At 34.2% G+C, this 18,053-nt stretch overlaps 1 protein-coding gene across 1 annotated transcript in view; it reads right to left on the reverse strand.

Annotated features, from left to right (window-relative positions):
- The window catches only part of NUDCD1 (NudC domain containing 1), an 89,848-nt gene that overhangs the window by 18,630 nt on the left and 53,165 nt on the right, over positions 1–18,053 (reverse strand). The window contains exons 7-8 of the mRNA XM_008001359.3: positions 14,073–14,217; positions 9,828–9,953 (exon numbers count right to left, since the gene is read on the reverse strand). Of these exons, the coding sequence (XP_007999550.2) occupies positions 9,828–9,953; positions 14,073–14,217 (271 nt within the window). The remainder of the gene's footprint in view (positions 1–9,827; positions 9,954–14,072; positions 14,218–18,053) is intronic.

Below are 18,053 nucleotides of genomic sequence, written 5' to 3' on the forward strand. Positions count from 1 at the left end.
AGACTCTAAGATAATGAAAAAAATACACGGAGAGGGGTATTTTAAATGATTATATTTATATTTTTTAAAATCTAGGGGAGACAGAAATTCATTAGATAATTGATTAAATTGTGGTATAAGCCTATGTGACAGCATGCAGCATATTAGTATTTCAAAAATATGGACCAATAGGTAAAATGCTTATGGCAATATTAATTTTTAAACAGTAGGCTATAAATTGAACCTACAGTATTGTTATAGACCTAAAAATTACACAAGGACAAGGTGAAAGTTTCAAAAAGGTTAACATTAGCACTGCTAGATCAAGAAAATGAAAAATCCACACTAGAATGAATACATTACATATATATACATGATGAAAACTATGTAAGGGTCAAAACAAATGAAACTCAGCTATACATGACAATGTGGTTGACCCTCACAAACTTAAAGAAAAAAAGTCACAAAAGAATACCCAATGTAATTAACAATGACTGTTAAACATATCAGTAATAAATATTAACAATGAAATATTAGACATTTAGGACAGCTCTCTTGGGCAAGAGGAAAAAGGCATAAGGAGAAGTAGTTAGGAGATGAGATCTAGAAAATATAAAACACAAAAACATGGATTGTTTATTTTGATTTACATTAATGCTATTTAAGCAATATGTATTTTTTATAAAAGACTTCTACTTAAATTTTATTAAAATGATGCCTTCATACCAACATAATTTACATGGTTTAATTATTTTTCTAAATGTAAATTTTCTTCAAATAGGACTCATAGGCCCTCAGGACTCATAGGGCCTCACTATATATGAGTGAGGGCTAGTACATACCATAAAGAAGTATAATATATACCTATACATACACATCTATAATAGTGCACATACATACACAGGTATGGAACACTGCATTATATGGTGTTATGAACAGCAATTACTGTTGCCACAAGTATCTTTACAGTAAAAACTTCTTTCAGTTATCAAAATATAACGGCAAGAAAATAGACTACTCACTTCCGCCACTCTCTATGGGCTAAAGGAATCTACCAAGAAAAAGAAAATTCAAATATCTTTATCTGTGGTTTTACTTCGTATTGTTGTAAGTTAATTCTGCATGTCTCTTTAACTTCTGTATGTTTTGAAAGCAGACATACTGACTGCTCTTTACTCTCTACTACCTTTCCAAATGTTAATGCCCCCAGTTGATAGACAAATGGACTCCCATGGCTGAAGTGCTCAAAGTTAAAACAGAAGCAGGCAGCCATGGCTGGGTGAGGAAGCGGTCACCTATTGTGTTCTCAGAAAGACTTTGTAAAAGTATGACAAGACCTCCTTTTCTACAACCAAGCCAAACCAGTTCCTATTGTTGGTGCCAAAATAAACTGCAGCCAGAATCCCCTCACCCATCATTCACTATTAGAAAGAAACATTTGACAGACTTCTGGTTTTATGCTTGAAAACCAACCAATCAGAGTTCACCTGTCCCAGTCAATCAGGGCTCAGCTGTGGTTATTCAGCTCAAACTATGGTTATTCAGAATTGGGTATTTGGCAAACATTTTTCCAAAGTAAATCAATCAATCATGGCTCAGCTATATTGACCAAGGGGCTCAGCTGTGCTGACGGATTAGAACTAAGCTGCCATTCATTCATTTGCATAAACAGATCTGCTTGGGAACCTGGGCAGGAACTTTTGCTATAAAACCTGAACCCGGCCAGGTGCGGTGGCTCATGCCTGTAATCCCAGGATTTTGGGAGGCCAAGGTGGGCGAATCACGAGGTCAAGAGTTTGGGACCAGCCTAGCAAACATGGTGAAACCTTGTCCCTACTAAAAATACAAAAACTTAGCTGGGCATAGTGATGGGCGCCTGTAATCCCAGCTACTCGGGAGGCTAAGGCAGGAGAATCGCTTGAACACGGGAGGCAAAGGTTGCAGTGAGCCGAGATCATGCCAATGCACTCCAGCCCGGGGGACAGAGTGAGACTCTGTCTCAAAGAAAAGAAACACTGAACCTCTCTTTGTTCTCTAGAACACACCTTCATTTTACACTGAAAGCTGCCTAAGACTACATCTCCTCAGTCTGCAAATTGTTCGCTGGAATAGTCTCTTTCCTCCAAATTCCTTTTCAAAGAACTTTGTTCACACACGGATGTTTGCATAATGAATAGCCTTAGAAGATAGAGTGTCTCCCTCCAGTACTATAGGCAAAATGTTTATGACAATAAGCAGGTAGACATGCTAACTGATCATTGTAGTAGACTCAAGTTCCCTAAGCTCAAGTTTTTCTCTCCTGTAATACAACCTACTGATGTATGGGAATCCATCTGGACTCATCTGTTCTGTCCAGTGGGAATTTGGGAATTTTAGACTTAAGAAATTGGTGCAAATATGCTAATGCTTATGCTGTTTACTGTGCAAAGTAATAAAGTCTCCAATCTAGTAATTTCCTGTCTCCTACCAGCATCCATTAAACTGGCAGGTTAACTTGTTAGCCTGTAAATGTGGTAAAATCTCAGAACCTTCACAGTTCTTAAGTAACTTTCTAAGAATTAGTGCTGTTATTGGGTGAATGGTATATACACACAATCTCTGTTTTAGACAAGCTACTTTCAAAGTATGATATGCAGAAGAACCCTATTGGGTTGGGGAGGGGGGTGCTGGGAGATACCTTCAGGGGGACCATAGACTTAAAACTATTTTCATAATAATACTAGGATGTAAATTGCTTTCTCCCTATTTTTAAATTTGTATGGATGGTACAAAAGAAAAAGTAGGTAAAATTGCTGGAGTGATAGCATAAATTATTGCAAATAATAGCACCAGATACTAGTAATTACCTGAAGTTGCTACATTCTTCACTGCCATGTACTCGCTGTAAAGAAAAGGCCAGTTTCACTTTAAAATGTCCTTGAGAAAGAAAAATGATTAATTTTATTAAATCTTGACTCTTGAGTACATGTCTTTTTAGTATTCTGCATGATTAAATGGGAAGCACACATAAAGCAGCTCTGCTGCATACTAAAGTACCATGGTTGTCTCAAGGAAAAGCACTCGTGAATCGTTTGAGTTGCAAACACTGAAATGGCCATTTTTTCATGGAACAGTATTTTCACCTGAAACAACAGTTGACAAACTATGGCTATTCTGAATTGAGATTTGGCAAACATTTCCCCAAAGTAAATGACTGAAGTCTATCACTTCAAGGAGAACACCCAAAAGTATTTGTTGCCAATGATAAAATTTCAGCTTTTGAACAAAACTTAGAATTTTGAAGAACTCATATTTATCACCATGAGGATGACAGCCTGCCAATCCTTAAAACACTCTTCTAGTGAGATTAGTGGTATATTAACAAACACTTATGTGTGTATCGGTTTATATCGAATAATGAAATAGATCAGCATTTGGAAAGTCTGCATAACCCAGAGAAGCAATATTTCCAAATTGTCATCATGCGTAAAACATCCATTCAAAGTGTCTCAAAAACCAACTGATTTTAAAGTAACAGAGCATGAAAAGTTTACATTGCAACTAATATTTAAGAAATGGGCACGTCAAATTTTGGTGTAATATCAAAGGAAACAACTCACCATTAACTACAAATGTTAATTAAATACCCCTCTCTTTGCAATTATATATCTATAGGAATCTGAATATATTTCAACCGCAGTATATCGCAAGAGACTGAATGCAGAAGCAGATATAAAGATTCAACTATATTAATGCAGACATTAGAGAGATCTGCAAAAATGTAAAACAATGACATTCCTTTTTTTTATTATTCTGGAAAATGTCCTAATTTTCATTAGAAAATATTATTTATGTTAACAATAGGTTATTATTTTTAAATGAATATTTTTAAAATTTCTTAATTTTTAATATGATACATTTTGATAAATATAATCCAACTATAAAAACTAAGTACACCAAAAAGCTGAAGGAGGTAAAGGCAGGCAAAGTAATCCCACTGGGTGGTTAAAAGGCTTGCTAAGAATACTAACTAATCAGTCAAACATAACTGCAAGGACAAAGTTTAACCCGATTAAAAATAAACGTCAGGCTGGGTGCGGTGGCTCAAGCCTGTAATCCCAGCACTTTGGGAGGCCGAGACGGGCGGATCACGAGGTCAGGAGATCGAGACCATCCTGGCTAACATGGCGAAACGCCATCTCTACTAAAAAATACAAAAAACTAGACGGGTGAGGGGGCGGGCGCCTGTAGTCCCAGCTACGTGGGAGGCTGAGGCAGGAGAATGGCGTGAACCTGGGAGGCGGAGATTGCAGTAAGCTGAGATCCGGCCACTGCACTCTAGCCTGGGTGACAAAAGCGAGACTCCGTCTCAAAAAAAAATAAATAAATAAAATAAAAAAAATAAATGTCAAATCCTCTAACATACTAATTTTAATTACAAATGAACTGTTTGTAATTAAACAATTTTGTTTCATAAAAATGCCGTTTACATGAAATTACTTGATTATTCATTACTTTGAATGACTTTTTTTGTAACGGATAATTCTGCTTTTTATAATAATTTAAAATTTCCATTTCCAAATAGTTTAATAAAATATGGAGGGGAAAAAAAGAATGTAAAGGGGTCCTGAGACCAAAAACCACTGGTTTAGGTACTTTTTAAATGTTTTTTAAACTATTATAACTATTTACACTATTATAAATGCTCTAATAACTTCTGATTCTATCCTTAATATCCTCTTGAAAGGATTAATAATATACAGCACTTGCTTTTCCTACTTCCTTTCATAATGACATTAACTTAATTATTTTCTGTTTGTAACTCTTTTTCTTCCTGTCTTGATGAGTTTATTTAAAAGTTACAAATATTCTTTCAGGTGCTTCAATTTTATATCTTAAGCCAGTGGTCCCCAACTTTTTTGGCACCAGGGACTCGTTTCATGAAGACAATTTTTTCACGGACAAAGGCGGGGGTGTGTGGAGGTTCCAGGATGAAACCTCAGATCATCGGGCATTAGTCTCATAAGGACTGCATAACCTAGATCCTTCGCATGCACAGTTCACAATAGCACCACTATGAGAATCTAAGGCTGCTGCTGATCTGACAGGATGCGGAGCTCATCCACTGCTCACCTCCTGCTGTGTGACCAGGTTCCTAATAGGCCAGGGACCCGTAAGGTCCGTGGCCTGGGTGGTTGGGACCCCTGTCTTAAGCAATAGATGAATATCATCTGATCTAAGAAATTCACCATTATCTAATACTTAAAAATATCCTATCACCTTCTGGTCATTCAAGTCTATATAATGTGATTACTACAGATCAGTGTTGTCCAACAGAAATAAAATGGGAGCCACATACATAATTTTAAATTTTCTAGGAGCCATATTTAAGCATAAAAAGAAACTGGATAAATTAACTTGAATAATGTATTTTATTTAACCAAACATATCCAAATGATTATCATTTCAACATAAAAATTAACTAGTAATATTTTATGTATTTCATATTTTCAAAATTTGGTTGTGTATTTTACATTTATAGCACATTTCAATTCAGACTAGCCACATTTCAATTGCTCAATAGTCACCATATGGCCAGAGGCTAACATTTTGACAGTTCTTAGATAGAAGTAAAAATAATTCATCTTCAATTCTATCTGAATTCTGATTTGCACTTTACACTTTAGTGACCAATTTAATATTTCAGAGAAATATTAAATATTCAGTTCTGATATTTAATATTTCTTTTATTGTGCTGCTTCATTTATTTATTTAACATTTTATTTTCCTAATGGCAATTCTAACCCTAATGTCCATGTCTTTAAAGGAAACATATTTTGGGATATTTGTCATTTAAAACATAGAGTTCTGACCTTTTTATTATAGCATTATTTTCTAAAACTCTTAGGGAATATACTAACCTTCCCATGTAAGGTAATTTCAAATTTCAAGCATTGCATGAGTATCCATTCTACATATATGTTTATGTATTTTTACTTCACTGCATTTTTGTCTATATAAAAATTAATAATATAAAAATCAAAATGCTTATAATTTTTAACTTTTATGTTCGGGGTACATGTGCAAGTTTGCTACATAGGTAAATTGTGTGTCATGGGGGTTTGGTGTACAGATTATTTCGCCAACCAGGTAATAAGCATAGTTCCCGACAGGTAGTTTTTCAATCCTCATCCTCCTCCCTCCACCCTCAAGTAGGCTCTGGTGTCTGTTGTTTTCATTTGTGTGTCCATATGTATTCAGTGTTTAGGATCTCACATGAGTCAGAATGGCCATTATTAAAAAGTAAAAAAAAAAAAAAAAAAAAAAAAACAGATGCTGGTGACATGGGGGAGAAAAGAGAATGCTTATATACTGCTAATGGGAATGTAAATTAGTTAGCTATTGTGGAAAGTAGTTTGGAGATTTCTCAAAGAACTCAGAGCAGAATTATCATTTGACCCAGCAATCCCATTATTGTGTGTATACCCAAAGGAATAAAAATTGTTCTACCATAAAGGGCTTATAATTATAAAAAGAAAGTTTGGTTTCAAATCCAACTGAAACAAAGATAAGAATCTTTAGTTTAATTATACACTAATTGAAGTTAAACCAGCAATTAAACTTTGAAATGTGATTAGTTAAAAAAGTATGCTGGAAATGTCTCATCAAATAAAATCTACAGTACAATGAAGGATTGTTTGTTTATTAAGTTTCTGAGGATAGAAACTGCTTACCACAGAAATCTATTGTTCACATTCCTTAGGAACACAGAAGTAAGACTAACTGTATTTATTCAGAAGGAAGGACGAACTGTAGTAGCTTGGGATCTCCAAAGAGAAATTTATGATCCTGTTGGTTTAGGGAAAATTATGGAAAGCATACTGGCAGCCCAAGAGATCTAGTTTCCACTACTGACTCTCTCTTTGATCCCATATAAACTCCATCTATCTCAGTTTGTCTTAATAAATCCGTAAAATGAAGAAGATGAAATATGGAATTTCTTTGAAGTTGGAAAGATTGTCCCTATTTATTATATATTAGACTTCTTCCCCACTCTTGATCTACGACACTGAGAAGATCCACTGCTATAACATTCTAGCTTTTATAAATTCCTGAGGAGTGAAGTCACATTTGATCAGTAAATGTAAGAAAAATCGGTATATTCTTCTCAGTTCTATCACTTTTTCATATAAGGAGCTAGAGGCCTCAGGAAATAAGAGTTTTCAACTGTCCCTCTAGGGGCAGCCAGAGCTGATTTAACATTGCCTGTGACTATAGGTAAATCTGCTAAATTCTAGGACTTAGTACGTAGAGCCACTAAGCTTTTGTATTGTAATGTATCAGTAATAATGCTTTTATTTTGCCATTCCTTGGTTTTAATTAATATACTCAAACATAAGAAATGAAGAAAGGTATAATTAACTGGGAGTATCTCAGTGACCATCATTAAACTACTGATCAACACTATTTAGGAGTACTAAGATGAACTGAAATTTTCAGGGAAGCTAAGTTTAAACCACAGCATTTTATGACACCTAAGATACAGCTGCCTTCCCTGTAAAAGTTTGGCAGAAAACAGTATCTAAGAGTTATAGCACCTAAAAGTATAACGTTAAGAACAACAACCAGATTCTTCATTATTAGAACAAATAATCTCCAGTTAGTCAGATTCAAGAGGCTTCTATCAGTCACGCCTGAAACTGGTTCTCTAAAATTTAACCCAAGGTAACAAAGAGAAGAGTAGCTATGTGATGGCTCTTATTTATCATAATTCAGGGAATCATCTATAAGATTATGTCAAAACTAAACAACAGCTAGGAAGTAAAACTCCTAAAAACTTGAAACAGCTCTGATAATCTGGGGTTTTGACCAGTACCCAGCCTGGATATAATAATCTGACTAAGAATACTGCTTACTCTTCAATTAGAAGATTAATTGAGGAGGAAGGGAGAAAATGAAAGACAGTCATTTCTTGAGATCCAAAATGGACCTAAAACAATTTTTTTAAATTTAAAGACTGTCACTAAAAGATAATTCTAAAGAAATATATTAAGCAACTATCATGAATCAGAACATTTGCACTGGTAAAATGTCATCCATGTGCTTTTTAGAACTTACTAGTGTTAAAGCGTGGTAAGGAAGAGAGCAGTTCAGAGATAGAAATTAATTGTAAAAGCAAATATTTAATTTTGATACAGCTTCAAATGGTACTTCTGCCTAGCCATTGGTCCTATGCCATTCCACCTCGTTTATCCACATAGGTATAACTAGAAATGCTCATTTTACAACTTCTTTGAGTACTGATTAACATTCAGCCATTAAAGAAAGCTGGTAAGTATCCAAAAATACCAGGAAGGGACAGCGAGTGAGAAGAACAGTTATATTTCCTTTCAGTCAGTAAGATGTTGGGCCAGAACTCAGACCTGGTAAACCAGCTTCCCATGACACTTTTAACTTCGGTTACATGAATTCTGGTAGAATACACTTTCCCCCAAACCTCTACATAACAAACAAACATCAGGGCAAACTTGGCAGAAATTTTTCAGGGTTTTCTTGAAAACAGAGCCTTTGAAACCTGTATCAAAGACTAACAAGTCTAAAAACAGAAACAAAAGACCAAGTTGCTCTCAATCTCCTCTGTTGCTTTTGCTTGGAATGAGTCTCCCAAATTTCCTTCTGGTTTCACTAATAACACTAATTTCTATATGCACGGCTCTAAGTTAGCCACCAATTGGCTGAGACACCCTGCTCACAGAAACAACTCCATGAAACACACACTTAGTAGTAATAACTAATGGTTAAGGATTCCCCTAAGAAGGAAGGTCTAATAAGGTTCTAAATTAAAAAAAAAAAAAAAATCTACATCTACTGCATCAAGTCACTCCAGGCAGTCTTCTTCAGTATCTTAATACAAATCTGTCAAAGCTTGTAAACACAGTGTAAATTTTTTTTAGGGGGGGCCAGGGTGTGAAATATATATATGGCACACAAGAGAGAAAAGGAAAAACAAATTCCAGATGAATTAATGAGTTGAATAAAAATATTCCAAAATAGAAAAAGAAGAAAAAAATTAACTCACTTGATATAGAAGCATTATTCAAATTTAAAACACATCATACAAATTGGTAAGAAACACTAAGACAAATAAAAACTTCTTCACAAAAGAAATAGTTATTACATGAAATAGTTGACAGTTAAAAAAAAAAATTGGCACAAGTTTATTCTGCACACCAATTAGTAATGATCAAACAAAAAAGTGAAGGTGAAGATGCAGTGAATCAGGCAATAACTGCAATCTTTACTAATAAAAATATAAGTAGTAATCAATTTGTCAGAGGCTTATGATTCATTAATTTGAATTCTGTAACTTGTTATTAGATAAATTTCCCTGGAAATAGAAAAGGCTTCATATAACAGAGATTTTTAAAAAATAGCATCATCATAATGTATTTTTAAAAAGCTATTACTTATTGTAATGGGTAGAATCACTACATGCAGACATGACCAACATCATAGTATAATCCAACCATTAAACCAGACATTTAAATAACATGAGGAAACGCTTAAGTTCATAATGTTGAATGAAAAAAAAAAAAAAATGTGAAGTTATTATACATTATAGGGTCACAATTATATATGAAAAACCCATCCAGAAAAGTGCAAATTGAAAGATATCAATATAAAGTGGTACCAAAACTATACAACACTGTTTTACTGAGTGTATGAAAAGATGCTACTTGACAGAGTGATGAGACTTATCAAAGCCAATAACTGCTAATCAAGTATCTTTGAAAAACATATACAGGCCAATCATCATCTGAGTTAACTACTGACAAAATTTTATAAAAATATTAATAACAGTAACTTACCACATGAGTAGTTTTTAATGTACTGCCATCAAATCTGCACAAACTGGAGCTCTCTTCAAAGAAAATATCACATTCTTCTAACTCTTGAGCATTGCAAGGTGGTTTTTCTTTATCTGGATTTGGATTCTTAGTCCAGAAAATAAAATAAGTAAATAAGTAAAACAAATAAGCAAGGGAATGGGTTTCTTCATCTTTAAAAATGTTAAGGTTACAGCAGTAATTAAAAATGAATTGCAAACCCATGACCAATAAAATCATAATCACACAAACAGAAATAATAGAATGACGAAGTCAGCAGAAAAGGATATGAAAACATGTATTATAAACATGCTCCATATACTCAAAGATGTAAAGGAAAACATAAACATGAGAAAGTGAGAGATGAAAGAAAAGAACCATACTGAACTTCTAGATATAAAAACACAAATCTGAAATGAAAAACAAAACAGATATGACAGACAGCTGATTAGACACTGCAGGACAAAAGACCAGTGAGCTTGAAAAATAGCAATAGTGACTACAAAATGAAGCACAAAGACAAAACATAAAAACAGAGAAACTCAGTGATCTGTGGAACAATATCAAATGGTCTAGCATATGGGTAATTGGAGGAGGGCAAGAAGAATGGGGAAAAAATTGTGAATAAGTAATGGCCAACACTTTAGAATGTCAAAGAACTCCAAGCACAACAAATATTTTTTTAAAAAATCAAAAACCACAGTAAGTCACATTGTAAGTAAATTTCTGAAAAGCAGTAATAAACAAATTCCTAAAAGCAGACAGGGGAGGAAAAGATACATTATTTACAGACGAATAAAGATGTAAAAGACAGCTGACTTCTCATCAGAAACTACGTAGGCCAGAATACAATGGTGTATATTTGAAGGTGTAAGATAAAAAAAAACCAAAAAAACAAAAAACAAACCTGTCAACGCTGAATTATATACATAACAAAAATAACTTTAGAAAAGGGAAGAAAAGAGAAATATTTTTGCAGAAAAAAGCTGAGAGAATTTATCACCAGCAAATCCACACTAGAAAAAAATGCTAAAAGAAGCTCTCCAGCCAGAAAAAAATAACATCAGATGAAAATGTCAATCAACACAAAGGAATATAGAATAGATGAAAAGGCAAATATAAGAGTAAATGAAAAACCTTTTTTTCACACTTTTAATCTCTTTTAAAAGAGAATTACTGACTATAGCTAAAATAGCAATGTATTATTAATTTTAATGGAATATAAAATGTAAGACAATAATACAAAGAACAGAAGAGAAGAAAATATAAATTTCTTAAATTATAGATGAAGTGATACAGTTTTTAAAGACAGTTGGTGATAAGTCAAAGATGTAACCTCTAGAACCACTAAAATACACACACACACACACACACAAATATCTACCCAAACAGAAACACTGAAATATTGTTAATAAGCCTAAACTAGACATAAATAAATTCATGAAAGCAATTTTTAAATGTTCCCTTGCTTCAATGCAAGGGTCACTGTCTGGTCTTATATACCTCACAGAGTAACAGGATCACAATAATTAAGCAATAAATTATACAATATCTGCATATAGCAGAAATACAATTCTACAACTGACCAAATGTGTAAACATCTAGTTTGCTAAGATACAGAGTTATGTTAATTCTCATGTTATTAAACATTTAATGAAATGAACTGAGAGAATCTGAAACTAAATGGATGGAAGTTCTAGAAGATCTACATCCTCAACATGTGTCCATGTCCCAGCTGGAATATGGAACCGCCTAGTTGTGGCTGTTGCCTGTAGTCTAAGTATCAATGGGAACAATTATGGTTGCTGTGACTGGTTGTAACGGCACCACCAGCAATCTCCTGGTTAGTTGATGCCATTCTGCACAGTGTCTCAAGGACATATCTATATCCAACAGAATAGAGAAAGTACCCTATAGATTTCTCCTTCCCTTCACCTTCCAATTATCCATACTTTAGAAGCAGAAAAAATTAAAAGTTCAGGACTATCAAGATCACCAGTGCTTCACAGGACAAGATTAGAGAGAAAAGGAAATTGCAGAGAAAAGGGTCAAACTTCAATATAGCAAATGCTATGTTGCTTTCCAAAGACCATTTACTGATTTTTAAACTGAGTTGAAAAAGACAAGTGGAAAGCAGCAAATAACGGGCTAAAAAGCTGAGTTTGGGGTATTAAAGTGCTCGGGAGTCAAAAATTAGACTTCAGAGTCCACATAGTAGGAGAAGCCCTGGTAAACATCCTAGGCTTTCAGTTGAGATAAATGAAAAGTTTTGCCTTAGGTGTAAGAATAAACATGGAATAAATCAGCCATGTAAAAGACTGAAGCCCAGCATCGAATCAAATCAATCCCTATGGAATTAAGGTAGGCTAAAAATTTAGAGAATGCAGTTACAGTAGTGCTTAGAAGAACGTGTACAACATTAAGTGCTTTCATTGGAACAGAAAATTCAAAAATCAACTAGGCTATCACCTTCAAAAATAGAAAACAAAAAAGCAATATAAATTCCTAGTAAACAAAAGGAAGAACATAATACATGTAACATGGAAATTAAGAAATGGAAAACTGAAAAACAAAGGCAATGGAAACAGATGCTCACATCAGATCTATATCTGTTAAAAGAAATTAAAAACATTAAAAACTAAGGCACCATAGTTAAGTGCCTTCCAAAAAAGCACTCAAGGTCCAGATTGTTTTACTGACAAATTCTACCAAACATTTTAAGACATAACACTAGTTCTATACATTCTCTTCTACAAATAGAACACTTCCCTAATCATTTTACAAAGTTATAACCCAGATATCCAAACTGGAAAAGGACGGTAAAAAACAACACAACACAAAACAAAAAACCTGACCAACAAGGGCTTATCCCACCAATGCAGAAAATTCTATAATCATTCATGATAAAAACTCTCAGCACACTACAAACAGAAGAAAGTTTTTTCAATGTAATACAAAGAATCTATCCTTCTTAATGATAAAATAGTCAATTATTTTCCCCAAGATCACAAATAAGGCAAGAATGTCTGCTTTAACCATTTGAGAGTTCTATATAGCTGTGGAGCAGACATTCTAACCACTGCAGTAAGGCAAGTATGAATATTTGAAAAACAAAACTGCCTTCAGCTGCAGATAAAATTGTATGTTTGTCTTTTCAAAATGTAACACACACTGGTGTTCAGGCATAAATAACTTTCTCATAAACACTAATATTCAATTGAAACCATCAAGTTTAAAAAGTAGTTAACTGCAATTATCTACAGTCTCAAAACACATCTCCAATACTGTCACTGCTATTATATTCCCAGAGCCTAACACAATAATACTTGCTTAATGCGTGAATATAAGGCAATGCAGCCTGTATGGTTTGTTGTACACAGGGCTATGAAATCAAAGTTTTGAAGTCCTACATATGAGTTTCAGTGATTCCTGAAATTTTCAATTACTACTGGCAAACATGAAACTTGGTTTCTCTATCTGGCCATGTTTCCTTTTGATAGAGACATTCACTTTCAATATTCTAATCCTTTTTTTCTATCTTAGGATGCGATTAACATTATAGTATAAACAATACTTTGTACAGTCTTCCTCATCTCTATAATTCAAGATGGCAATAAACCAGACATCTTTCATATGCTGATATCATTGTTAGAAAATGAACATACAATTTAAAATTCTGATGTACTGCTGTATTTGTTCACATTCTTAACATGATCATACATGTCATCAGAGTGGGAACATATTCAACCTCATGATTAAGTACTGTGGGGTCACTGTAATCATCACAATTAATCACATTACAAAGAAAAAATTACCATATATGATACATATATCCTTGCAAAATTCTAAAATCACCTCAAAAATTTTAGTGATAAGTAGATTCTTGGTAAATAAATTTTAACATAATTTTTGTCCTACCAGCACTGGTCAGTTGATTCTTCTAAAGAATACATGTAGAGAGAGAGAGAGCGTGCACAACACATACACACACATACACAGATGCAGGCAAACTATATAGTATGACCACACATACATGTATGTATTTACACAGTGTAAGAAATAAATATTAGAACTTAAGCCATATTCAAACATCACCCAGATCAGTAGTATCTGATATGTATCTTTTACATTAGGAAAAGCAAAATAATGTTTGAAAAGCATGGCATAATCTTCACACGACATATTTTTGGACCCTTGGAAAGTTACACTAGTATTCCAACTACTTACCAGTTCTTCAGAGGTCAAATGCATCAAACGTTCAGCAATTGCAGCACACTGGGCTGAATCTCTTATAAGTTCCCCTTGTTTATCTCCAACTACTAGCTCTGGCCAGGTCAGTCCTTCATTCTTCTTAATCAAGGAAATCTCCAAGCTAGAAGTTTAAATGAGAAAAGTAAAGTTACATTAAGCAATTATACAAATTATACAATCAGTAACAAATACTATTTGTTTCTATCTTCTGTAGAAAGAACCCTCCGGTGTCCACACGATGGTTTACCAAAAATCTTGCTCATTTAAATTTTGCATGTGATGGAAAACCTATAATCCAATGGCGAATAGTCCAGATTTAATAAACAAAGAAAGTACTACTGGAAATGGTACATCAAATGGCCTGAAGAGAGAACTGGCTGGAAAGAGTGAGGTCATCCAGAAAGTACTGGTGTGCAGTACGTTCCTGAACTTAATAGAAATACAAGAAGCATGGATCTGTAAGACATCTGGGGAATGGTCGGGGATGTGGGCATGTAAGCAAAGAGGAAAAGGCCTGTAGCTAAAGGATACTTCTTTGTGTCTGGAGCCAATAATTAACTTTATTTTCACAAACTAAGAACCATAATATATGATTATTAACCTAAAGATCAAGCAGATTAAATGAATGCAAATCTTAATTTTAAAATACAGATGCTAAATAATTGAAAAGTAGAAATAAGGAAAAAAATTAACTTTGGTAGTACAGGGGAAAAAGATGTTAATGTGTTCTCTATTAACTTATTTCAAATCTAATTCTGTACATGTAAACAATTAAATAATTCCAAATGTACTAAAAATGGCCTGTCAGGGAACCCTGAGATCAAGGACTGATGCAGCAGGAAAGGGAAAGAGAGCAGAGTCAAGGCAGACTATGGACATAGGAGGAGAGGTAAGTTGGCCCATGTTCCTCTGGAATAGGAAGGAAAACCCAAGTAAGATGCTTTGGGAACACCCACTGCTATAACAGAAAAGGGGAGTGGTGATAGCTATTCCACAACAAAGCAACCTTTTCCATGTGCCATCTTTCATACACGTGTACTATATTAGATCATGCCCTGGAACACAATTGCAAGAATACAATAATAACTATTATAATTATCAAATAGGACATGCAAACTTACCTGCTGTTCTTTTTCAAGACTGTTATAATCACTGCCTTATGAATTACAGTATTTAACATTTTTCTGAAACTACCTATTTTAAGAGACTATACAAAATAATAATATGAGTACTTATCATTAGCACTGAAAATTACTACCACAATAAAAGCCCAAATTTAGTTACATTTTTTTCTTTTTTTTGAGACAGAGTCTCACTCTCTTGCCCGGGCTGGAGTGCAGTGGCACAATCTCTCTTACTGCAACCCCCGACTCCCGGGTTCAAGTGACTCTTGTGCCTCAGCCTCCCAAGTAAGTAGCTGGGATTACAGGACACGCCATCATGCCCACCTGGCTAATTTTTGTATTTTTAGTAGAGACAGGGTTTTGCCATGTTGACCAGGCTGGTCTTGAACTCCTGGCCTCAAGAGAGCTGCCTGCCTTGGTCTCCCAAAGTGCTGGGATTACAGGTGTGAGCCACCGTGCCCGGTCCCGAGATTTAGTTACATTTTCTCAGGATAAAGGTAATCTTGATAATGATGATGATGATGATGATGATGATGATAGTAATAGTGACAATAGCTTATACTTACCTATATGTCAGGTGCTGTCTTAAGCACTTTACATGTTTTAACTCACTGGTTACAACCACCAAATAAAGTACTGGAAATATTTTTATCATCACCATTTTACAAGTAAGAAAAAAAAGTATTGAGGTTAAGCAACTTGCCAAGGTCACAAGCTATTTAAGCTGTCTGGCTCTAGGTCCATGTTATTCACTACTGCACTATTCTGCAGTAGTGAAAAAATATATATAAATAATTATTAAAGAACATTTACCCAGTGAACTAGTTGCTACCTAGAGGTCTGAAAGAGTTGATACAATCTGTTATAATTTCCAAACCATCACTAATTTGCACAGCTAATCAGTGTACCCTTCTTGTAAGACTGCATTTATACGTTTTAAAACTAGTATTGTATGCTACCATCCAAGCAAAAAAAGCCCACACAACGTCAAACATAATAAATTACAGAGTAGTTAAAAAGTGAGACAACAGTAACTTTTGAAAATGAGAGGTATGAATAATTTACTCAAGTACAGAAAATCGTGTGTTATTAAACCAACGATACCACCTACACCACGTTGTAATCATCTTTTTTAAACACAAAATAATAATCAAACACCTCAAATTTAATGGAAAAATAACACTGATCTATGTTGATGCACTGAATGCTGAACTAGTTACATGAAGTCAAGCTATTCCCCTAGACCTTTGCTGGGTTACCGCGTGATGACTTACATTTAACAATACGTTCTAGTTGGTTTGCCAATTTGTAAATGTGACTCACATACACATAAACATAATTAAATAGAGTATGTGGAGATACAAAATACTTTTAAAAGAACCTTTCAAGCAATTATTTTTGATGTGTTAAAAAGTGTAACAAAATCACCAAATGTCTTCATTAATGAAATGTAAGATAGCTGCTTTTACAACTCCAAACTTTCTATGAGCTAGATATATTTGTCTTAGATGCTCATGATTGAGACTTGTATCAGATTCACATGGATCATATACTACTAATTAAGAACTATACTTTGTGTAAAAACATCTAAGTTATCCTCTATGTAACATCAACTTAAAGCACAAGATTTAGGTCATATTTTAAATCAACCATTTCTCATTTCTGACCAAATCTGACGATTTAAAAAATTAACTGCCTAACTCTATTCATTAATCCATCACTGAATTTAATAATTACTAAGACTTGATTTAAATTAAAAGAAAATAATTTTATTAATCCAAATAATTGGGGAATAAATTGCCTGGAATAATAGATTTGCAAAATGGCACAGTAGTGGGGGGCAAAGGATTATAGTTTTATAAGACACTTAACTTTATCTTTTTAAAAAAGATAGTTTTGCTCCCTTAATTGAGGTATAATTTATAAATAAAATTTACAGATTTTAAGTGTAGAATTTACTGAGTTTGACAAATGCATACACCTTTGTAATCCAATGAGGATACTGAATTATTTCCACCATACAGGCAGTTCCTGTGACCTTTCTCCAGTCAATCTCCCTACACCCTATAGATAACAAGTGTTTTGATTTGTATCACCATAGATTAGTTTTGCCAGTTCTAGAACTCCATATGTGGAATCATACAGTACGATTTTTTGTCTTAGGCTTCTTTCACTCACATGTTTTTAATTCATTCATATTGCTTTTTATTTATTGCTAGCACTTTATGACAGAGTAGCATTTCATTGTATGAATATACCACACGTACTTATCCATTCACCTTTTCAGTAACACTAGAGATGTTTCCAGTTTCTGGCTTTTGTAAGTGTGCCTGCTCTGAATATATGTTTGCAAATTTGTTTTGGCTTTGTTTTGTTTTTTAATATATATTTTCAGCTGGGCATGGTGGCTCACACCTGCAATCCTAGCACTTTGGGAGGTCGAGGCAGGCAGATCCCTTGAGGTCAGGAGTTTGAGACCAGTCTGAACAACATGGCAAAACCCCATCTCTACAAAAAATCACAAAAATTAGCTAAGTGACTGTGCCACTGCACTCCAACCTGGGCAACAGGGTGACACCCTGTCTCAGAAAAAACAAAAAATTATATACATTCATTTATTTTGGTTAAACATCAAGGAGTAGAATTGTTAGATTAAAAATCAGCATATGTTTAACTTGATAAGAAACTACTAAACAGTCTGCCAAAGTGATTGTATTATTATTTTACACTTGCACCAGACACGAATGAGTTGCTGGTGCCCCACATCCTTGCCAACGTTTGATACTGTCAGTCTTCAAAGTTTTAGTCACGTATTGGTGTCTCACTCTAGTTT

The sequence above is a fragment of the Chlorocebus sabaeus genome, chromosome 8, assembly GCF_047675955.1.
Source record: "Chlorocebus sabaeus isolate Y175 chromosome 8, mChlSab1.0.hap1, whole genome shotgun sequence".
Lineage (NCBI taxonomy): Eukaryota > Metazoa > Chordata > Mammalia > Primates > Cercopithecidae > Chlorocebus > Chlorocebus sabaeus.